This window comes from Pichia membranifaciens (genome assembly GCF_001661235.1).
Source record: "Pichia membranifaciens NRRL Y-2026 unplaced genomic scaffold PICMEscaffold_4, whole genome shotgun sequence".
Classification (NCBI taxonomy): Eukaryota; Fungi; Ascomycota; class Pichiomycetes; order Pichiales; family Pichiaceae; genus Pichia; species Pichia membranifaciens.
The window spans coordinates 514,002-535,931 of NW_017566985.1; the positions used below are offsets into that span (position 1 = coordinate 514,002).

Below are 21,930 nucleotides of genomic sequence, written 5' to 3' on the forward strand. Positions count from 1 at the left end.
CTCAACCCAGGAACGATCTACACCATTGTGCTTTGCCGTACTGCGAGAAAGCGAGCGCACCAGCTTTTCTGTGGAGTACTCTTTTTGTCTCCAGATACAACATGTTTTCGCAGCGGTGGGATCAAGTACACTGCCCTGGTCCAGAAAAGGGGCACAACATAGACAAGCAGCCCAGGAGACAAGCAGCCAGCATGGAAAGACGCCCACATGACAGTGGTTCTGAAGAAGAAGGGCCGTACGTGTTCCCTGACGAGGCGTTTGGCGCACAAGAGGAGAACGAAGATGCGTACTCGGTGTTACCTTCGTTCGATCCTGAGACACATGCTGTTCCAGAGGAGCCTGGTGCTGCAAAGGAGGATGCATTTGATGATTACGCCTACGGAGAGGGGAATGGCGGAATCTCCGAAGCTGGGATGGAAGAAAATATGCCGCCGGTTGGCAGTGACGACGTGGAGTTCGGCATTGCAGGTGGACCCGAAGGTGAAGGGGATGAGTTTCCTGATACATTGATCGATAAGGACGAAATGGTCGAGACTTCAGACGACCAAGATATACTTGGCTCTCCGCACTCGAGTTTCTCGTATGACGACACGCTGAGCGAGCATGAGATTGACGGGTTGACCAACTATAATATAATTCTTGAGTATCCTCAGTTGACTTTTGAAAACGTGCAATTACTACCCTTTGTTGAAGAGTTGAACGATTGGTTCAGTTACAAAGACTTGAAGCATCTGAAAACAATATCTCAGATAGCTGTCAACATATCTGTCGACGACCTACCGTCGATAAGAGATAATCTATGCAGTTTTTTCGATGATGGGAACCTCAAAGACAACTCGTATGGAAAGGTTCTTGAGTCTTTGTTGCATCTATCGTACATTGCCATGGGTTGTTTCAACAACGCGTCTAGTCAGCTGGACATGAAAAATCACATATTTGAGAATGTGGTCCATATCATCAATTGCGAAGGATTGATACCAATTGTGGTTGATATCGTGCTATTCAACGCCATCCAGTTGACGGACTGCGCTAATTTAGAGTCCAAGGTCAGTTTCATCAAACAGAAATTGCTATCCAGCCAGTTCTTTTTTGCGCTGACTGTTCTATACATTGTTGTGTTGTCTTTCAATTCTGAAGAGTTGAATGAGTACAATAAGAAGACAGCGTTGTCGGATATTTTTGCAGAAAAGAATATAATGGTCGTAATCCTCAAGGCCATTGACAGATGGAAATGGATCTCCAGCAATTGTGAGAATGACGACCCCACGTTAGTTGTAGAATCGATGAATTCCAAGGCCAACGATAGTGAAAAGAGGCAGGTCCTGGTAATTACACAGTTCAAGATTCGAAACGTTTTGAGTTTTTTCAACAACCTCATTATCTTTCAGTTTGGGGACTTGAATCATATTGAATCAACCAAAGACTTCCTCAAATATAAATTTAAGACCTCCAAAACAAAAGAAAAAAGTACTGACGACAAGAGTCAAGCTAAAAACGCAAACAGAACTAACGGCGCTGACGCTAAGCAAAAAGAGGATGTTGATTCGTCCACTAAAAGCGAAAATGAAGTCGACGATATGTCCTATACGATTTCTTCCCTTGATTACGAATACTACGTTAATGAACTAATGTCTCGCTATCCAACTTACTCTCCGCCAAAATATGAGATTTCAGAAATCTTGGAAATGATGATCAAGAATGAAGGCAGAGATCGGATTTCCGACCTGATTAATGTGGACTCGCTTCTTATTAACCAACACCAACACTTGAAAAATAGCAAGCACAGCATGGCTGGTTTTGCTAACGAGCCGCCGGACGTCCACATAGCTACCCCGATGCCCTCACCAACTCTTACTCCCCAACATACTGGTAATACAAGAAACTACTCCAACATTTCTGAATTCGAGCACACTTCTAATGAAATAAAAAAGAAGCTGTATATCACACAATCAAACTTTCCTAATATATACCCATCTGATGACAGTGTTCCTGCGAGTATCAGGCACGCAACAAGCATTTTTTTCCACCATATCAAAGATAATGCCAACACTCAACAATTTGTTTCCGTCTTTGAGGAATTTATAAAAAAAGAAAATGGCTACCCTCCAAAGAAGGAAGATAAACAGGCTAATTATGTGTACACGAAGAAAGACATCAATGAGAACCCGATGTTTGAGGATGAGATACGCAGTTTGATAAACGTCGAAAATTTCTACAAACAAGGTATACCATACTTCAATTCATTGATTTTCATCATCCTGAAACTGCTAATTTCAAATACTATTCCTACTCAGCAGAGTACTGAGAGTGGTAAGACCAGACAGAGGACGCCATACACATCGAAGAACAGTGAAGATGAGAAACCGTATCTCAGCGAGAAATTGAGCACGTTTGGAAAGCAAAAACTAGAGATCAATAGAATGAAAGAAACCATGTTAAAATCATCGTCATCCATTTTGCTCATGTTACAGAAATGGTTCAAATTGTCGCATGTTTTGAAATTCGAATTCTTTACTACTCTACTATTCGATCAAGAATTTTTGATCTATTTGTTCAGATACTTGGACAGTAACAAGATCCAAGCTCATGCTGGAAAAGATTTTGACATCAAAGAAACCAAAAGTTTAATCAATAACCGAATCGTGTATTGCGACTACAATGTACTATACTACCTCGAGGACTACAATTTCTTTTTCAAGTGTCTAACGCTCTCCAAAAACCCCAACAAAGAGTATGAGAAAGTTGATGAGCTGGCTGATTTCAACTCCATCTTTGAGAATGTAGAAAACAGTGAAGCCATGAACCCGCTCTCCTTCATACTACCGTTTGTTCCACACAATCGCGTATTCACCATAGTGAACCCAAACCAACGGTGCTGCATATTGATGGCCAACTTGCTGCAATCAATGTATTATACAATAAGCCAGTTCAAAATTCAGAGAATCTACAAGCTTATTGGCGTGAGACCTACCGAGATCTTGAGGTTTTACCTCACCCTTCACAACAAGCTTTTTTACCTTCCTATTTTGAAAACGATAAAGCTGTTGTCCCCATTCATAGGCAAGAAATGGAGAGCTAACAACATGGACTTGATCTCATTTGTGTACTTGTTTCATAAAATTGGATTGAAAGACCCGTGGTTGAACAACTTCTTCAATGTCGGTATTGAAGAAAATACGAAACGAGGGTTTGACAACGAGGTGTCGTTGAGGTCAATGATCAAGTTTTACAACTATGAGTACTACGGGGACGAGTTGTCTAAGCACGGCTTCTCGAAAGACTGCGTGGAGTTCATGGATGAGGTCGAAAAGCTCAACGGTGACTTCTTTGCCAAAGAATGCTTCGATCTGGGTGTATAGCAGCTGTAAAAATAGAATCCTTATATAGAGGAAATGGAAGAAGGTGATTTTTCCAGATCACGTGCATATTTTTTGCTAGGTCTTTTGCCGAGGGAGTTTCTCTTTTGGGAAGGAAAGAAGTTTTTACCTATTCAGATAAGAAGTTTGAACTATCATGCGGCATCCTGCAAGCACTGACTTGTTAACCGTGCCTTTTCTACTGGCTGTCAGTTCACCTTTCGGTTCGGGACACTTTGTTCGGAGGTCCTTTTAGCACTCTGATCCCAACACGCTAGGTTTGGCAGAATTTCAGACAGCGCCGCATGATATTTTTGACTATCCGTCTCTGGTAGACACCTTTCAGACCCTCAGAACTAGCTAATATTGACAGACATGAGTGTCACTGCAAATAAAATAATCTTTGCCGCTACACCTGCTAGTGGTCCGAGGATTGAAGAGCATCGAGTCTATGAAAAGTCTGCTGAAACGGATGTGTCGACAGAACAGAAATCAAGCGGAAAAAAGAAACGACAGAGTAGCCGTAATCGGGGTGGGTGCTTTTGTTGCAGAAAGAGGAAGATCAAATGTGATGAGAAAAAGCCGGTGTGTTTGAAGTGTGAAAAGGCGTCTTTTGTTTGCTGCTGGCCGGAAAATGGAAATGCATCGTTGTCACACGAAAACGGGTTCAAACTTGTCAAACTAGACACTTCTGTAAAGTTCATCAACATGAATCCCGTTGTAGCGCCGATTTCAAGTGAGAAGTTGATCACCGTGGAAGAAGAAAAAAGGTCAGAGTCAGTTTTTTCTCAGTTCAGCAGAAGGCGGACTGAAGCTAATGGTGCAAGTCTGCATAAAGAAAGCAAACCAACTCTGGATGAAGATGCACTTATAAGACAATACCTCCGAGAATCAGCAAACGGAACAATACCCAGTAGTATCAACGGAATGATTGGGCTGAAATTAAGCAGTGAAGAGAGAACGTTCTACAACGCGTTTGTGAATGGGTTTATCGTTTCGATCTCGAACCAGTTGGCACATCAGAAGTTGTTACCAGGCTCAATTTTTGTGCCTACGGCGATGTTTGATCCCTTGATCCAGAAATTGTGCATGACGTGTGGTGCATCTTTCTTATATCGGTGCTCATCTGGAAATGATAAGGAATTGCTCTCGAAGGTAAAAGAGTCCAATTCCCTGATTGTGAAAGAGTTAGTTCACAGACTGGATGAGATGCCGATCATGGAAACTAGAGAGTGGATCTTGATTTATTTCACACTACAGAACAATAGACAGAAGTTTGTCTATGAGGGTAGACACTCCCAGACCATGAATTTGATATCTGGAGTCCAAGCAATCAAAATGTGGCTTGAAACGAAGAAAAAAGATGCCAATACCAAAGTAGTAGAAAAAATAATAGAGATAGAAAACGAAACAGTTATTGGAAGTGACAACATTTTTTATACGAATTCACTGAATCAGAAGGCAGATTTTCAAAATAAAAAAAGAAATGATATCCCTTATTGGGAGTATAATCACAATGGAGATACTTGCAGCGTTGATGAATTCACTGAAGCAGACTCATACATTCTACTTGACAAGCTGGTGGATAAAACAAACTTGCTCAAGTCCGCAAACAGCAATTGCAATGATGGAGTGATTCTTTCATCATGTGAGGAACCCAAGTCGCGTACAGGTCATATGGTCGACATGCTTGAGATCGAAGCCAAAATGCTACTATCTTCATTCAGCAATGCCGATAAAGTCAAGAATTCTGCAGAAGTGACCGCGTTCGAACGGACACTATTAGAAACTTTTATTTTCAATTACTCTGGTACCTTGTTAATAATCGATAAATCATTGGTAGGATGTTTGACTTCACCTTTTGAACTTTTTGATTTGATTGCACCGTTACTTTTTGTTCCAATATACAAATGTGCAGTTCCATGGATGAACAATCCCACCGCCGGAGCGGCGCTGCCTATGATTGAACTACAGGCAAAGGTTATATGGCTCTCCTTCAAGGAGAAGCTAGACCAAAAAGATCTTAAAATAGTTCATACTATTCAAAAGCTTGCGCAATACTACACAAGGCCAATTCTTCCTGATGAAGTTTGGAGATCATATCCTAAAAATGTGAGTAAAAAGTTGGCAGAGAGTTGCTATGTCTCAGAGATCGTTGCCAAAGGTGTGTACCTCTTTTCAATGAAGATTCTAGATCGAAGCTTATCTGAGGGTGATGATAAAGTTCAAGAAATTGTGGATTCTATGTTTAAGATACTGGACCGCATCAGTATGCATAGTCAAACTTCAGTGATTGCTAAATGGGCATTTTTGGTCATTGGGTGTGCAATTGTCAGTGAAGAACATAAAGTCAAGTTGAAGAAGAGACTAATTGGCTTTGTTGAGGCTTTAAAAACAGGATCTTTAAGAACAAGTTTAATTTTTTTGGAAGCCGTTTGGAAAGATGGGGTGGGATTGAACGCTTTATTTATAGAAAAGTATTTAGATTTATTAGTTATATAAGTATGTATTGGTAGCAATACAACTGCTAGTTTTAGTTTTCCAGGATCTGACCCAAACATTTAAGGCTTTGATCGCTCGAAGATTTTAATAGATTGATCAAGAGTGTCAGGTCGTTCTCAAAACGGTCTACTATATCCGACCCTAGCTTTTCGGAAATTTTGTTGATTTTTTCCGTGAGCATAGTTTGGTAGTCGTTTAACTCGGAAGCCGAATCGACTGCGATTAAGTGTTTGATTCTTAGCAAATCTGCCAAAGTTGACTGAAACTCTGTGTAAAGATGCGAAAACCTCTCGATGGTAACAAGGAGTTGGAAAAGGATTCTATTGAGAGGGACCTTTTCATCATTCAAGTTATAAAAAAGCTCCGACTTAGAAATCGGGAGAATGTAGCTGTCATGGATCAACTTGAGCTCGTCCAAGTTGAAAAGTTGGATGTCGCTCAAATCGAGCGGAAGCAACTTGTTGTTCTTCAACTGGTAACCTTGGTTCGTCTTAGGGATGAAGTTCTGCTGGAAAAGGTGGTAGTTTTCGGATAAGATTTCGTTGCTGATGTAAGAGTAGATAGAGCTGATGAAGGAGATGAACTGGTGCCTGATCAAGTCAAACTTTCGCTGGTGGATTTTCATCTTCCTGTTCCACTTTTTGGAAGTCGAATATGAGTTATGAGCAAAGCTGCCTTTAAGCTTATTGTCAACGAGGTGGGATTTTTTCCACGACTTCGACAACTGATAGTTCAACTTGGATATCTTGAACAAGAAGTTGAACACTTTCAAATACTCCTTATAGGTAGAAGAGATGAGGCGGTCCACTGGCGGCGATAGCTTGAAGTCGAGGGTGAATAAGTCCCAGCCAAGAGAGGACGCCGGGTTGATGTTCAAAAGCCGAGCGTCCAACCTGTTGTAGACGTCTGGGGGTGTGTTCCGCGAGACCGAGGTGGATTCTATCGAGTCCTGGAGAAGCGTGACCAGCTGGTTGCTGGACAGGCTAGAGGATGGCTCGCCCAACAGTGCAGAGCCGTTGTCGATGACAGACTCGATCAAGTCTCCCTGTTTGAGCAAGAGAAACTTCCTCAAGTAGGATATCTCGGCCTGGTAGGACTCGAGCAGCAACAGGTCCAAGCGGGAAATGACTTTCTCGTAGAGCCGCAAAACCAACGCGTCGTCCAAGGCTGTGAGGTCCTCATTGCTGGTGCTGTTGTAGAACTCGTTGCACCACTGCTTGTCGTCGAGATAGAGCTTCAGGAAACTGATCGACTTGCCCACCTGGTAGATGCGAAAGGCTGTTTTCTGTCGCAGGAACGACGGCACCAGCTCCGAGAAGTAGAGGAAGTCCTTCCTCGTCTCGTCCGGCTTGACGAAGAAGTCTTCCCGCACAGCCTCGGTCTCCGTGAGGACGCCCAAGAGCAGCCAGCTGTTGATGAGCCGCAAGTACGGTTTGAACGCCGCGGTGTAGTACCCCGCGGAGAGCTGCTGGATGAGGGAGTCGCCGAACAGCGAGTGCTGGTGCAGCACGGACAAGAACTCGTGCGCCGGCAGCGTCTTCGCCTTCAGGTGCAGCCAGTATATGTGTCTGAACGAGGTCAGCCAGTCGTCGAGGCGGTACCGCAGCGACACGAGGCTCTGCCGCTCGCCGCTGCCGTAGAGCGTGTTAAGGAACTGCTGGAAGCGCAGCAGCGACTCTCCCAAGCAGGCGTAGAACGCCTGCAGAGACGGCCGGAACGCCGTCGGCGTCGCCGCCGTCTCCAGCGAGAGCTGTTTCACAACAAGCGCCAGCTGCACAAACTCCTTGAGGTATCCAAGCTGGTTCTGCTGCACGGAGCCGGCGTCCACAGTGATTTCGACCCCAAGACCGCCGACTCTGCTGCCGTCCTCGCCGTTGTGGCTACGCGTGGTGAACTTGAACGACGACGAGTCTGTGCCGAGTAGGAGGTATCGAAGGTCGTGTGCCAGGCCCGGTTCGGCGCCGAAAGCCCGCTCCTCATACTTGGATAGCGCTGCAGCGAGTGACATGTGGCACAAGACTGCTGATGGCTTCAGGAGCAAGGGAGCCCCGACACCAGGGGGTCAGTCGCCCACGGGAAAAGGAGGACCATCCAGGTCGAGCGGAACGGTCTGGGGCAGGTAAACACGCCGGGAAAACATGTCGAGCGGAGAAGCAGGAGTGGCGCAGGCGGGGCGGCGGCGGGGCAGCGGGGCAGCGTGTGGCGGTGCGCGGGGGGCCCTCGGAGTTGATAAGCGGGGCCGGGGTATAAAAGAGAGGGGCAGGACGGCAGTGGGATTGAAGCAGAAGCAGCAAGAGCAGGAGAAGCGGGAGACACAGGAGAAACAGCAGAGAACAAGAACAGTTGAAAAAAACTGGAGGAAAAAAAGTGGAAAAAAAACAGCTGACCAAAGCATGGAGGAAATCGATTCGGTCCTAGTGGACAACGTGAAGTCGTTTGCGGCAGGAGGATTTGGCGGGGTGTGTGCAGTGCTCACGGGCCACCCGTTTGATTTGACAAAGGTGCTTCTGCAGACGAACGAGTACCCGTCGGCAGCCAAGGCGGTCCGGGGCATTGTGGCGCACGACGGCCCGCTCGGGCTCTACAAGGGCGTGACGTCGCCGTTGCTCGGGGTGACGCCGATGTTTGCCGTGTCGTTCTGGGGATACGACCTCGGGAAGCGGTTGGTGATGGGCTCGAGGGGCAAGTCGCCGGACGTGCCCTTCACGATAGCCGAGATCAGCGCCGCAGGCTTCTTCAGCGCCATCCCGACGACGCTCATTGCGGCGCCGTTCGAGCGCATCAAGGTGGTGATGCAGATCGACAAGACGCAGGCGACGTTCCTGCAGACGGTGCGCACGTTGTACAAGCAGGGCGGGCTCCGCTCGATCTACAAGGGCTCCGCCGCCACCTTGGCCCGGGACGGGCCCGGCTCCGCTGCGTACTTCGCCACGTACGAGTACGTGAAGAAGCACTTGAGCGGCGGCAGCGACGAGCTCTCCCTCGGCGCCATCACCGTGGCCGGCGGCTGCGCCGGCGTCGCCATGTGGACGGCAATCTTTCCTGTCGACACCATCAAGAGCATCCAGCAGTCGTCCACCGTGAAGACCACCATGTCCGAGGTCGCCCGCACTATCTACCGCTCGAAGGGCGTCGCCGGCTTCTTCCCGGGAATCGGGCCCGCCTTGGCCCGCTCGTTCCCGGCCAACGCCGCCACCTTCCTTGGCGTCGAGCTTGCCAAACACGTCATGTCCTGATCCTGACCTTCTCTACCTATCTATTTGTCACTCCATCTGTGTACCTCCTATACATGCCGAACAACTAACCGCGATTACGTCAGCGCCGGCCTCCTATCCCCTCGGGAACGCGGGAAATGTCCCCACTGCCGTTGGCACATGCCCTTTCCTTCAGACATGGAGATGGTGATGTCTCCGTTTGCAGCCCCGTCTGTCTAGAATGGCAGTCCCGGCGGTGCAATCGCCTGGAAGAACCGTCCTGATTCACCACCACAGGCCTGACGCCGGAGCAGCAGACACTGTCCCCACAGGATTCTTCCCCCCATACGCCAGCCATGAGCACGTTTATTCCGAAAAATGCCATCAAGCACTTGAATGAATACCGCTACCAAAGCGAAGACAGGTCAATCACGACCAAGTACATCCTCAAGCCGTTCTGGCTCAAGTTTGTGAACGTATTCCCGCTCTCGATGGCCCCAAACATGGTCACGCTGCTCGGGTTGTTGTTCATCGTTGTCTCAGACGTGCTTGTCTTTTACTTCGACCCCTACTACGACACCGTCTCCCCGCAATGGCTCTACTTCTATCACGCCTTTGCGGTCTTCATGTACCAGACCTTTGACGCCTGCGACGGGATCCACGCACGTAGAACCGGGCAGAGCTCGCCGCTGGGAGAGCTCTTCGACCACTGCTGCGACTCGATGAACACAACGCTGATGGTGATTCAGTTCTCCTCGGCCGCTAACCTCGGCACCGACACCCCGCTGCCCTTCCTTGTCCAGTTTTCCACCCTTGCGAACTTCTATCTGTCCACGTGGGAGGAGTTTTACACACACAAGCTCTTCTTGTCAGAGATCTCGGGTCCCGTGGAGGGCTTACTTCTGATCTCCGGCGTCTTTGTCATGACCGGAGTTTGGGGGGTCGACTTTGTCTGGAAGCGGGAGCTCTTCACCTTGTACCTCAGCGACTCGATTGCACCAATTGTCATCACCCCAACCTACGTGTCGGGCGCCATTGGCGGGTTCATCATGGCGTTCAACATCTACTCTGCCCGAAGAAACGTCATCAACTGCCTTAAGGAGACGAAAAGAGAGAAGGAGGTTTCGGACGCCCTTAAGGGCATCTACCCCTTCTTCATCTACTACCTCACCGTTGCCATTCTGTTTGTCCTGCACCCAGCCATGGTGACCAAATACACGACCACCATGCTGCTGACCATTGGTTCCTGTATGTCATTCACAGTCGGTAAAATCATCACCGGACATCTAACAAAGCAGGAGTTCCCCTACTCTAACTTTCCAATGTATGCGCCAGTTGTCCAGGCAGTCTTGATGCAGCTGATGGTCTCCGTTTTCGGCGCTGACTATGAGGAGGCCTTGGCCATGGTTGTCTACGGCGGCCTCGGCGCAAGTATGGCCATCTACGGTATGTTTGTCTACGAAATCATTTATGACATCACCGACTACCTCGACATCTGGGCCTTGACCATCAAGCACCCAAAGACAGATAAAAAAGCCCTCTAAATTACGACTGTAATTGAAAGCCACAATATTTTTAGATTAGTATTTATTTATTGCGTTCCCCCTCATTGCGTTCTAGTAGCTGAGACGGAGCCCATGCCCGCCTGCTACCATGTAACAAAAAACCGTGGGTTTATTCATTATATACAGTTATGTGGGAGATTTTTCATTACATAAAATAGAAGAGCCTTATCGAAGTGTCATCATCAGTTCTTTTCTTCTACAGCTGGGGCGGCAGCTGGTGCTGCAACGCCCATGCCGGCACCGTTCAACTCCTTCTCTAACTCGGTCAACTGTGTTTCGTTCAAAATGGCAACAGCCAATGGAACACCAACCAACATACTAGTGGTGGCAACATACCAGAGCGCAGAACCGAGGTTGAGGGTCAGAGTCTTGGAGCCCGATACGACGGCGGAAACTGTGTTCGTGACAAAGGCTCTTTGCTTTGGCGAGAAAATGTCCTTCAAAGCCTCGATACGCTCAAGAACGGTTTCGTCAGCAGGATCGAAGTCGTCGTCGTCGTAGTCTGAGTCTTCGTCTTCGTCGTCTTCGTCGTCATCTTCGTCGTTAGCGAACTTCTTCTCGACTTCGGCGACCGCCTCGTTCAGAACAGCGTTTGCAACAGCGTCGGCCTCCGCCTCGGCAGCAGCCTCAGTGACAACCTCTTCGGCAGCCTCCTCGGCAGCAGCGTCAAGGGCTGCTTCGTCTTCAACTTCAGCCTCTTGGGCAATCAGATCCTCAATCTGGGATTCTGCAGATGCAACTGCTTGTTCCAAGGTTGCTTCGACCTCTTGTGGGGTGTAGACTGTTTCGGATACCTCTGCCATTGTGTTGTGTCTATTGTGGTTCGAGTCAATCGGATTTCTGGCCTCTTCTTCTCGTTTCCCTATGCTGCTCAGCTCTTCATGCGGAACCTTTCCTCTTTGACGACACCCTGGTTCCTCATGCTACCTCTCGCCTTTTCCCAAATCCTCGCTGAGAATTTTTCAGTCTATGGGCAAAGACGCGTTACGTCAGCGCGGTGCACGGGTGAAATTAGTCCTCGGGCCATTTTTGTCATCTTTCAATGTGATGAACTAGATAAAAAGCCAAAAAAGAATTGAAATACATATAATTTGAGCTGTACATCTGCCTCCTACATAGCCATTGGTCAGTTCTGCACCGTGCAGGTGGCCAACATTCGCCCCACCACCTTAACCAACTGCGGGTTCTCGCACGCGGCACAGACCCGTTCCTTGTCGTTCAACTGCTTGTTCACCTGGCCCTCACTCTGGTGCGTTCCTTGTTTAACGTATATGCCAATCCGGTAAGCCTTGTCAACACTGCGGTCGAGACGGACACGGATTCCCAAGCCGATGAGTGTGGCGAGGGAACAGTGCGTGATCGTAGGGGTGATCTGGACGTTGACCTCTCCGACACGGCCGGAAGCATAATCCGGGTGTCTCACACGGATGTCGCCGAGGTTCACCACAGAAAGCTGGCCCAACGTGAGGGGGTGCTCCGGATCGGAGATCGACGATATGAGGTCGTACACCTCCTGCGCATCGAGCGGCTCGCTGTCGCCGTCGTCCTTGTCCTCCTCCTCCTCCTCCTCGTCGCTCGCGTCGTCGACATCGTCACAGCTGCCCTTCAAATTCCTGCTGTGGAAAGAGTACCTCGAGACCAGCTTTGATAACCTTGTTCTGTAGACCTCATGTGGATAGTGCTCGGTTTTACCACTGTCGCCGCCCTTGGCTTGCCTCGTCGGAAGCTGCGACACGTCTTTCACCTGTGGGTTCGCATTAATAGGTTCATCTGCCGTCATTTGGTCTGCGACACTGTGTGCTGTGGTGTGTCCTGTGCTGATGCTGATCCTGCTTATCGTCTGATACTGAGTCGCCGTCTGAGCACAACCGGTCCAACCAACACCCTCCTCAGCTTTTGCTGACATGGCTGGCTTTTCCATTTACCGAAAAGGGAAACTCAGCGCACCTGGTTTTTGCTCCACACTGTCCGGAGCAAGAGAGGTTCCTGGATCGCATAACTGTTACAACTACTTTCCATCCCTATATCAAGACTTCTGTGCTTCTGATGGTATCAGTTTTATAAACATTCGCTTCAGGACAACCAAGCAACATGTCAAATCTTTTTATAACGTCCGCTATCAGAGATATACTACCCACTACACCGGAACCATATCCGAGCGAGATAATCAGCTATGCCAACTCGCTCTACACATCCTCAAAACGTACTCTGCCGCTAGCGGGAAACGACGAGGTCGCAAGATACCATCTCTGCTGTTATGTGACTGTTGAATACTTTCAATCGATGTACAGCTTTCCCGATCCATTCCAAAATAAAATACCCCTTCCCCGGAAAAAACTCCTGACTTTGTTACAGAACTTCAGGACGCTTTTCTCAACAATGATTGCTTCCACTCCCATGGCGAAAAGAATCGTCAATCTCGAATATTTGGCAACACCTTCGACTGGAACGAGAGGGGAGGAAAGCCCAGGCTTTTCGTTATCCACACAATCGTATATCGATAAGGTACGGTCCTCCAAGTACAACACATTAGACAGTGTACGGAAATCACTTAAAGGTGCTCTTCTACAAGAAAGGCCATCAGAGACACAACATGATAATCTTCTCCAGACTCCTCCTTCTACTCCACGGAAATCCCCAAGGAAGATCAGAAACACTGACAGTCCCAGCTCGACTAAGCTATCTCCTTATAAATCGCGTACCAGAATAGTGATCACAACGCCTATTTTGGTTGCCTTTTGCAACAAGTTTTACATTCCAGAACATATAACACAGCACATTTTACAGACTTTCAAATTGTATCAACACGTGGTTACCAACTCATGGGGGTTGTTGGTCGGGTTGGTGGGCATCTCTTACCTCCAGCTCAACAAAAAGGAGATCAAACAAAGGATTGGTTTAAGAAGCAGGTTGCTGGACACCCTACACCGTTTCCAACAGGGCGGGTTGACAGACATCGAAGTGAAAAGATACATCCGTGAAGTCACAAGGATGATTTCCAAAAGCAAGTGGATAAAGGAAGCTCGCTATGCAGATGAAGACGCCGTAATCGAAACGGGAGACGGAGCAGCTGAACATGATCTAGCTTTGAACTCTCTCGGTTCATTCCTAGATTCAACTGTGGAGTATGTCACGATGAAAGACACCGCTCAAGTTGAAAGATGGGTTAGAACTATTAAACGAACCAGTGGAAGTATTGGCAAGGGTAAGCCCAAATCTAGTGCCAGTCCTCAACCTGTAGGCTCCGTATAAGAATGTATCATTTTATAAACATGTTCCTGTGAAATTACGATAGCTAAATAACAGATGCGTGCGCTCAACAAGAGAAAATGTAGATACTGTGGTCTTCCGAGGAAGCAGGGATGAATTTTTTTTTTCACCTTCAAGGTTCTTTTTCCTTCAGTTTCTGCAATGTTTACAAATTTAAGGCCCACACTAGCCAGAACTTGTCTAAGGATAAACAATAATATGTCAGCTAATGGAACGACAAAGCATACCTCCGAAGCGTTGGACCTTCCAGCTGGAAAAAGACAGCACCTGAACGAAGAAAATGACGATTTCATGGAATTAGATCAATCCAACGACATCACAGAAACAGCCTCTACCTCTTCAGAAAACGTAGAGTATGCATACATTCCACAAAGCGAAACCAAATGGCAGAAAACCGTTGAGCGTGTGGTCAGGTCGGTTGTTTCGATTCATTTTATGCAGCCTGTCAATTTTGACACTGAAACCTCCTTGTGCTCAGAAGCCACAGGTTTTGTTGTTGATTGTACGCAAGGTATCATTCTGACCAATAGACACGTTGTTGGGCCTGGTCCTTTTGTGGGGTATGCTGTCTTTGACAACCATGAAGAAGTTGAGGTCACTCCGATCTATCGTGATCCAGTCCATGATTTTGGATTTTTGAAATTCGATGTCACCAAAGTTAAGTACATGAAAGTACAGCAGTTAGAACTACATCCAAAATTGGCTCGTGTGGGTGAGGAAATTCGTGTTATAGGTAACGATTCTGGTGAAAAATTGAGTATCTTATCAGGTTTCATCTCAAGATTGGACAGAAATGCACCAGATTATGGTGCCAACACATATAATGATTTTAACACAGAATATATTCAAGCAGCAGCCAGTGCAAGTGGTGGATCAAGTGGATCTCCTGTTGTCAACATAGATGGGCATGCAGTTGCCTTGCAAGCTGGTGGTAATTCAGAAAGTTCGACTGATTTCTTCTTACCTGTCTGGAGAGTTAAGAGGGCTCTAGAAAAGATTCAACAAGATGAAGAGGTGACAAGAGGTACCATTCAAGTTCAATGGACCCTAGAACCTTTTGATAAGTGTAGAAGGTTAGGCTTAACTTCGGACATTGAGGAGAAGGTCAGAAAAACAGGTGAAGACATCAATGGTATGCTTATTGCTTCTGTGACATTGCCTTCTGGCCCTGCTGATGGGTTGATTAAAGAGGGTGATTGTTTGATTAGTATCAATGGCGAATTAATTACTAGTTTCATTCAAGTGGATAATATTATGGACGATAGCGTTGGTAAAGAAGTCAAGTTCATGATCCAAAGAAACAGCAAAAACTTTGAACGTGTGATCAAAATTGGCAATTTGCATGATATCACTCCTTCCAAATACGTATCTGTTTGTGGTGCAACTTTTAATGAGTTGAGCTACCAATTAGCTAGGATCTACGATATTCCTGTTAAGGGCTGTTATGTGAGTGATGCATCCGGATCATTCCAACTTGGCGGCTCAGAATTAAACAACTGTTGGATCATCGATACAGTAGATGATCAGCCTACGCCTACATTGGATGCTTTCATTGAAGTAATGAAAACAATACCAGATAAATCCTTTATTCCTGTTAAGTATCATCATCTAACTGATATCCATGTTCCATTATTCAAGAATATTTATATTGATAGACATTGGTCATCTTCATTCAAAATGGCAACTAGAAATGATAAGACTGGTTTGTGGGATTTTGAAACAATTCAAAAGGAGCCTCTTAAAAACAACGAAATTAGCGTGAAAAGTGCCAAATTCTTAGATTTACCAACAGAGTTTGAGTCATGTCAACAACTGAACAGATCGTTCGTTCAAGTCGATGCAATTTACGAATTACCATTGGATTCATTTGGAGGACATGTTAGAAGGGTTCATGGTGTTGTCATTGATGCAAGCAGAGGGTTTGTACTAGTTTCAAGACATGCTGTTGCGCATGATCTTTGTGACATTAATATCACAATTGCAGAATCGATCATTGTCCCTGCAAAGGTGGTATTCTTGCATCCAACCAAGGGGTATTCCATTGTTAAGTATGATCCTCTTTTGGTCAATGCGCCTGTCCAGACTCCAAAATTCAGTGAAACACCGATGCAAAGAGGTGATAAGGTTGTTTTCATTGGATACAATAAATCTCTCAGGCCGGTTGTGGATGAAACAAAGGTCAGCGATATCGGTGTGATGAACATTCCTGCCAACTCCAATGCTCCTAGATACAAGGCAACCAACGTTGAGGCTGTATTGATTGATTCTACAAGTGGACAGAAATGCCATTCTGGTGTTCTGTGTAATAAGGAAGACGGTGTCATCAGAGGGTTATGGTTATCCTGTGATGGAGAAGATGATAAGATGTACACCACGGGTATAGACATAACTGACGTCATGTGGGAGTTAGAATTTTTGAAGAGGGGAGAGGAACCAGATGTCAAGATCATCGACGTCGAGCTCAGTTCGATCTCTATTGCGAGTGCCAGGATCAACGGTGTTCCTGAAGAGTGGATCTCGAAGGTTGAGAGTAGCACGGGTATCGACAAATTCCAGTTCTTATATGTTCCATCTGTTTCGGTTGGCTCGAATAACAAGCCAAGCTGTCCTTTGAACCCGGGAGATATTTTACTTGTTGCCAACAAGAAGCTAGTGACCCGTATCCGTGACATCGACACTGCAGTGAAAGATTTGGAGAAAGATGAAGAGCAGATCAACTTCAAGGTTGTTCGTGAAAAGCAGGTCATTGACTTGGAAGTCAACCTGACTCGTACCAAATCTTTTGTCACCGACCGTGTTGTGTTCTGGTCTGGGTGTGCATTGCAAAACGCGCACCATGGTGTCAGACAGATGATCAACAACTTACCAAGCGGCGTCTACTGCACAACCATCTCGAGCGGATCTCCAGGTAGGTTCTACGCGGTGGGGATCACCAACTTCATCACCCATGTGAACGAGATTCCTACGGGCACGCTCGAGGACTTTTTGAAGGTGGTGAAGCAGGTGAAGGACAACACCTACGTCAAGCTCCGTATTGTCACCTTTGACAACATTCCGATGGCACAGACCCTTAAGGTGAACTACCACTACTTCCCCACGGTGGAGCTCCGGAAGGTCGATGGTGTGTGGAAGTCATTCAGCGACAAAAAAGACTGAGGCTAGATAGAGAGCTATGTTATTATCGTTATATAAATTCATCTAATACATGTAGGCTTGATTGAGTTCTAAACACTTCTGAAGCCTCCGTGAGGAGTCTTTCTCATGCAGCCTGGGTGCAGACGTTATAGAAATGTACATTTTTTCATGATACGATATATCGACATATAGACATATATACAGGCTATGTTTGTGCGGTTGACGCGGACGCTGACGCTGGCGGCCTTGTCACATGTTTGGGAGGAGTCTCTGCAGAATCTTCGACTGCGTGTGGGTAGAGTAGGCGGTGCCTGTTCTGCCCCGCAACACCCTCTGCGTGAACCCGGCGTTACCGTGCTTCCTGCCTTGTAGTCCTCTCTTGAACCCGGTCGCAGTCTTTCTCCATCTCTTGTACGTTGCCCTGTGGGTCTTCGATGCGAACCTCACGGCCGAAATCTGCGCCACCGAGGCGGCAAACGGTCTGAAAAGGGATGTGAAGGCAAACATGGCGGGTGTGGCGGTGGTGGTGCCGAAAGAGAACAGAGAGGGGAGGCCTGTGATCCTGACCCTGCGTCGTCTTCGGCCGTCATAATCATGTATCCAGCTGTCTTATGTGCTGTGGTGCGAGCCGAATTTTTCACAGCGTCTTGCGCGGTGCACGGATGCTCTCGCCCACGCCGCCAGCCCTTTTCACTCAGAATCGGAGTCGGAATAGGCAACGAGGCCGGCGACGGGGGCTTCTTCTGGCTCAGCAGCTGGCTCAGCAGCTGGCTCAGCGGCTTCCTCTAAATCTTGTTCCTCTTCAGTTTCGCCTTCGGCTTCTTCTTCGGCACGCTTCTGTTTCTCCCTTTGGCGCCGAAATAGAGCCAGCTCACGCATGTATGTGTCCCGCTCCGCCTGCTTCTTGGCCTGCTTCTCGGCGCTGAGCTTGCCGTAAAACTCACGGGTGTCCTTGCGCATCTTGAAGGAGGAGTTCTGCTTCTCCAGCTTCTTCCGGCGCTCCCGGTACTTGTACATGCGGTTGTTGAGCAGCTGCTCCTGCAAGCTCTTGCGCTTGCGGTAATGGTGGGCGCCAGCGTCCTTCGTGGCCTCCTCGTCGGCCTCCTCGGGTACTCCTGCGGCGGCATCGGGGGCGGGAGTGCCGTCGTTCTCAGCGGCGCCTCTTTTCACCGACTGCTCCACTCCGGAAAGCCCAGAGCTGACTTGTATCTCTGCCTCTTCATCGTCCACAAATCGTGACATTGATTGGCCCTGTCTGTGTCGGGCCCGTGGTAGTCCTGCGGACGGCGGCCACACGTTGTCTGGCCGCCTCCTATCTATCTAGCAGGCACCGGAAAAATTTCAGCGTAATCACCATCTCTCGCGTCTCCTTCCCTCTTGGCCACAACGCTTGTCACTTTTTTCCATTTTCGATAGTATCTCCCATGTTGATAGACAGCCTGGCGATAGAAGACGAAGGTTGTTGTGCAAAGAGACTCGGTCGCTAGACAAAGGAAAAGCATGGCCTATCGTGGCGGTCACTACAAGAAGGGCTATGGGTACCCTCCGAATTCGAAGGGCGATTACGGTGGTCCTCAGCAGCGGTACGATCACGGCGGTCGTTTGAGCAACGGTTACTCAACCGACTACCCGAACGAGTACTCCAGCGACTACGCAAACGGGTACGGTGCTGGCTACTACGACTACTACGACGACGGCTACAGTATACAGCCGCCACCGCAGCAGCCGCCGCCGCCGCCACTGCAGAGGGACCCGCCATCGAGCTTATACGAGTCGCAAAGCTCGAGCTATTACAATAGCTACTCCGGATACCACAGCCACCGGCTTCCCCGTCATCACTCCTCGGGTGATGATCACACAGCTACTAACTACCCACCTTCTTCTTCCTCTGCACCATCCCCCTCTCCGAAGATCGTATCTGCCTCGGGGACCAGAAGGGCCCATTCGAGGCAAGGAATTCATGCGCCAATCGTGAAAACCTACGCATTAGGAGATCCCAAGCAAGGCAATTTCATATCACAGCTTGCACCTTTGGATGAGGGCCAAATTTTAGAGGCGAAATCTTTCAAAACAATACATCTAAAGACCGAAAACAGGAAGAAGAACGCAATCGAGCATGTTCAAGGACTGTCCAAAACCGTGGTAGACCCCAGATTGAACAACTCTGCTAGCTATTTGAAGTCTCTCTCGAAATCATTCTCCAAACCAGTAGAGAAGATATATTTACCCACATTCAAATTTGACTCCCACTCATTGGGGGAGAAGCCTTCAAACGAGATCCTCATTTGGAACCTTCATTCAACTACTACTTCCTTGATAATCAAAAATAATTTTTCACAATACGGACCCGTTAGTGAGGTCAAAGTAATTGACGATCCATCCACCGCCGTCCCACTTGGAATGTGCTTGTTAAGCTTTGATGGCAAAGTTGAACAAGCACACAGTACAGCTCTGAAGACAGTTGAGATGGCCAACAAAAGATTGGTTATACAAGGTCGGTATATAAGATGTGGCTTAAATGTGAAAAATCAACTTTATGACGAAATCTATAATAAGACTATGGATGTCAGAAAGGAGAAGCTTAGAAAGCAAAAAGTTGAAGAAGCCAAGAAGGAGGAGAAGCTCAAAATCGAGAGGTTGAGGGAAGAAAAGCTAGCCAAAGAAGAACAAATCAGACTTGCAAAAGAGGCAAGGATGAATCGAGAGAAATACAATAAGTTGCTTCCTTCAGGTCCAAGCTCAAAAGGACTAACAAGTAGCTCGAAAGTTTCTGTTCATGATAGACACATTTTCCCTGCGTCATCATTCAGTTTAAGCTACAAATTTCAGAAATACATCTCTAATCGTCCTTACATTTTCATATCAGATAAGTATGTTTCCTCAATGCATGTGAGTTCTGATCAGTTGCGGCGGTTTTTAAGCAGATACAACATAAGTCGGATCCTCCAACAAAGAAATGGATTTTATTTGGTCTTCAATAAGCTATCGGAAGCCATGCAATGTTTTGATACCGAAGATGGAAAAAAGCTCATGAATTATACTGTATATATGACGCTATATGTTCCGGATGACCAAATAGATGAAACTAGGGTAGGCAAGGCAGGAAATGTAAAATTAGCACAAAAACAAGTAGTGAAAGAATTGAATGCTTATTTACTGAAAGATATCCGTGAAAAGGTGATTGGAAAAATGATTTTGGATGTGTTGGACACAGACGAAATAGCGAAGTTGGCCCAAGAATCAAAGAAGAAGAAGGATGAAGAAAGAAAGTTGATGAAGCAACAGGAAAAAGAAAGGTCGATCGCCAAAGATGAAAATACGATAAGGGTAATTAAGAGGTTAGATTTGAATGTTGTCAGAAAAAGTGTCAAAAGAGCATTTATTCCTATGAGTCATTCTTTAAACAAAGGGCATGATATAAGTGACGACGATGAAGAAGAAGATGATGAAGATGAGGATGAGGATGAGGATGCTAGCGAAACTGATGGGACTCCAATCGATGACACACTTAATGCTAAAGATGGGTCGAAGTCGATAAAGAAGCGTAAGCCTGAAACTCATATATCTAAACTCGACAAGAAGAAGATTAAGTTTCAAGAGAATATTGAAAGCGAAGAAGAAGATGACGAAGTTGACTTTGATGACAACGATGAAATCAAGGTCGAAGCTGAACAGACAGATATCACACCCCCATCAGAAACTGAGACCATTGGAAAAACAATTGATAATGTCTTCCAACCTTCTACGGCCCTTCCTGGTCCTGTCTTTGATGATCATTTGGAGCCTTTTTCCCCAACTCTGCAGTTTTTGAAGAACTCCATAAAGACGGATGAGGATTTCCAGATCCTGTCCAATCTTTGTAAAGGCTTGAACTTTGAAAAACCTATTAAGAGCGTTGCTTTCTTTGCATGGGAACATATGGAAGCAATGAAGGAATCTAAAGAGCTAAGGGAGGAAAAGGAAGATGAGGGAGATGACGCCGAAGTTTTTGACTTTGCAGAAGAGGTCTTGAACAACAAGGAATTAAGAAACTCTTCTGGCTGCTTTAGAACCGAAGGGTACCACAAGATTCCTGATAAATACAAAAGAGAATACCTGCTCCATAGAAGAAACTTGACAAACTTGAATCCTGTTAAACATGAAGACGATGATGAAGCAAACACTTTGAACTACAACAACGCTCAGAGCTCTAGAGTGAACCGTGCCAACACAAGAAGATTTGTTGCTGACATCTCAGCACAGAAGCAGATCATTGGAGAAACAGATCTACTAGACTTGAACCAGTTGAATAAGCGTAAAAAGCCTGTTCAGTTTGCAAGGAGTGCAATTCACAACTGGGGTTTGTATGCGTTGGAGCCTATCACTGCTGGAGAAATGATCATTGAGTACGTTGGGGAGAGAATCAGACAGCAGGTTGCCGAACTCCGTGAGAAAAAATATTTGAGATCAGGAATCGGTTCCTCTTACTTGTTCCGGATAGATGAAAATACTGTCATTGATGCCTCCAAGCGGGGAGGAATTGCACGTTTCATTAACCATTGTTGTGAACCGTCTTGTACGGCGAAGATCATCAAAGTAGGCGGCAAGAAGCGTATTGTCATATACGCCTTGAGGGACGTCAAGCGAAACGAAGAGCTTACTTACGACTACAAGTTCGAGAGAGAAATCAATGACGAGGAACGTATTCCATGTCTTTGTGGTGCTCCTGGGTGCAAGGGATATTTGAATTGATGTTTCGATGCCGTGTTGGTATAGCGGACCAATATTTATAGATAAAGATGTAATAATTTACCAAAAAAACGCCGATCGATCCCTTCAAGGCGCTCACTAACAATTTTGCTCACTTTTCAGCAACTTCTTCGCCGAGAGCGATCTGCATGGAATCCGTAGATGTTGATGATGATGTTT

The 21,930-nt window shown here is 46.7% G+C and overlaps 12 protein-coding genes across 12 annotated transcripts; 7 read left to right on the plus strand and 5 right to left on the minus strand.

Annotated features, from left to right (window-relative positions):
* Positions 1–191: 191 nt before the first annotated feature.
* PICMEDRAFT_73248 (hypothetical protein) lies at positions 192–3,359 on the plus strand (the record flags this gene model as incomplete). The annotated part of the gene is made up of 1 exon (XM_019164424.1): positions 192–3,359. One exon carries the CDS (start codon positions 192–194, stop codon positions 3,357–3,359), a length of 3,168 nt encoding a protein of 1,055 aa, XP_019016848.1.
* Positions 3,360–4,064: 705 nt separating this feature from the next.
* PICMEDRAFT_73249 (hypothetical protein) lies at positions 4,065–5,858 on the plus strand (the record flags this gene model as incomplete). Its single annotated transcript, XM_019164425.1, has 1 exon — positions 4,065–5,858. One exon carries the CDS (start codon positions 4,065–4,067, stop codon positions 5,856–5,858), a length of 1,794 nt encoding a protein of 597 aa, XP_019016849.1.
* Positions 5,579–8,038, minus strand: PICMEDRAFT_17019 (hypothetical protein). Its single transcript, XM_019161429.1, has one exon. It carries the CDS (start codon positions 7,864–7,866, stop codon positions 5,890–5,892), a length of 1,977 nt encoding a protein of 658 aa, XP_019016850.1. The 5' UTR covers positions 7,867–8,038; the 3' UTR covers positions 5,579–5,889.
* Positions 8,039–8,168: 130 nt separating this feature from the next.
* PICMEDRAFT_17020 (hypothetical protein) lies at positions 8,169–9,278 on the plus strand. The gene has a single exon (XM_019161430.1). The coding sequence runs from the start codon at positions 8,252–8,254 to the stop codon at positions 9,092–9,094; it is 843 nt and encodes a 280-aa protein (XP_019016851.1). The 5' UTR covers positions 8,169–8,251; the 3' UTR covers positions 9,095–9,278.
* A 130-nt stretch (positions 9,279–9,408) lies between these two features.
* Positions 9,409–10,575, plus strand: PICMEDRAFT_27554 (hypothetical protein; the record flags this gene model as incomplete). The annotated part of the gene is made up of 1 exon (XM_019162501.1): positions 9,409–10,575. A coding segment is annotated over one exon (1,167 nt), but the record flags the coding sequence as incomplete, so codon positions are not given.
* Positions 10,576–10,697: 122 nt separating this feature from the next.
* Positions 10,698–11,606, minus strand: PICMEDRAFT_144168 (hypothetical protein). Its single transcript, XM_019160366.1, has 2 exons — positions 11,283–11,606; positions 10,698–11,243 (listed from the first exon to the last, which is right to left on the minus strand). The coding sequence occupies exons 1-2, from the start codon at positions 11,418–11,420 to the stop codon at positions 10,800–10,802; spliced, it is 582 nt and encodes a 193-aa protein (XP_019016853.1). The 5' UTR covers positions 11,421–11,606; the 3' UTR covers positions 10,698–10,799.
* A 152-nt stretch (positions 11,607–11,758) lies between these two features.
* Positions 11,759–12,376, minus strand: PICMEDRAFT_19530 (hypothetical protein; the record flags this gene model as incomplete). The annotated part of the gene is made up of 2 exons (XM_019162126.1): positions 11,759–12,230; positions 12,270–12,376. Coding segments are annotated over 2 exons (579 nt in total), but the record flags the coding sequence as incomplete, so codon positions are not given.
* A 219-nt stretch (positions 12,377–12,595) lies between these two features.
* Positions 12,596–13,913, plus strand: PICMEDRAFT_17023 (hypothetical protein). Its single transcript, XM_019161431.1, has one exon. It carries the CDS (start codon positions 12,709–12,711, stop codon positions 13,867–13,869), a length of 1,161 nt encoding a protein of 386 aa, XP_019016855.1. The 5' UTR covers positions 12,596–12,708; the 3' UTR covers positions 13,870–13,913.
* Positions 13,914–14,178: 265 nt separating this feature from the next.
* On the plus strand, positions 14,179–17,043 carry PICMEDRAFT_35340 (hypothetical protein; the record flags this gene model as incomplete). The annotated part of the gene is made up of 1 exon (XM_019162936.1): positions 14,179–17,043. The coding sequence occupies one exon, from the start codon at positions 14,179–14,181 to the stop codon at positions 17,041–17,043; it is 2,865 nt and encodes a 954-aa protein (XP_019016856.1).
* Positions 17,044–17,271: 228 nt separating this feature from the next.
* Positions 17,272–17,529, minus strand: PICMEDRAFT_34802 (hypothetical protein; the record flags this gene model as incomplete). Its single annotated transcript, XM_019162907.1, has 1 exon — positions 17,272–17,529. One exon carries the CDS (start codon positions 17,527–17,529, stop codon positions 17,272–17,274), a length of 258 nt encoding a protein of 85 aa, XP_019016857.1.
* A 183-nt stretch (positions 17,530–17,712) lies between these two features.
* On the minus strand, positions 17,713–18,264 carry PICMEDRAFT_73256 (hypothetical protein; the record flags this gene model as incomplete). Its single annotated transcript, XM_019164426.1, has 1 exon — positions 17,713–18,264. The coding sequence occupies one exon, from the start codon at positions 18,262–18,264 to the stop codon at positions 17,713–17,715; it is 552 nt and encodes a 183-aa protein (XP_019016858.1).
* A 162-nt stretch (positions 18,265–18,426) lies between these two features.
* On the plus strand, positions 18,427–21,899 carry PICMEDRAFT_144560 (hypothetical protein). Its single transcript, XM_019160381.1, has one exon. It carries the CDS (start codon positions 18,523–18,525, stop codon positions 21,751–21,753), a length of 3,231 nt encoding a protein of 1,076 aa, XP_019016859.1. The 5' UTR covers positions 18,427–18,522; the 3' UTR covers positions 21,754–21,899.
* The last annotated feature ends 31 nt before the right edge of the window (positions 21,900–21,930 follow it).

Excerpts from the sequence above, each read along its gene's own strand:
- PICMEDRAFT_17019 (XM_019161429.1), bottom strand. The coding sequence starts at position 7,866 with ATGTCACTCGCTGCAGCGCTATCCAAGTATGAGGAGCGGGCTTTCGGC.
- PICMEDRAFT_17020 (XM_019161430.1), top strand. The coding sequence starts at position 8,252 with ATGGAGGAAATCGATTCGGTCCTAGTGGACAACGTGAAGTCGTTTGCG.
- PICMEDRAFT_144168 (XM_019160366.1), bottom strand. The coding sequence starts at position 11,420 with ATGGCAGAGGTATCCGAAACAGTCTACACCCCACAAGAGGTCGAAGCA. Across the intron at positions 11,244-11,282 it reads AAGACGAAGCAGCCCTTGAC|GCTGCTGCCGAGGCGGAGGC; the intron begins GCTGCTGCCGAG and ends GTTGTCACTGAG.
- PICMEDRAFT_17023 (XM_019161431.1), top strand. The coding sequence starts at position 12,709 with ATGTCAAATCTTTTTATAACGTCCGCTATCAGAGATATACTACCCACT.
- PICMEDRAFT_144560 (XM_019160381.1), top strand. The coding sequence starts at position 18,523 with ATGGCCTATCGTGGCGGTCACTACAAGAAGGGCTATGGGTACCCTCCG.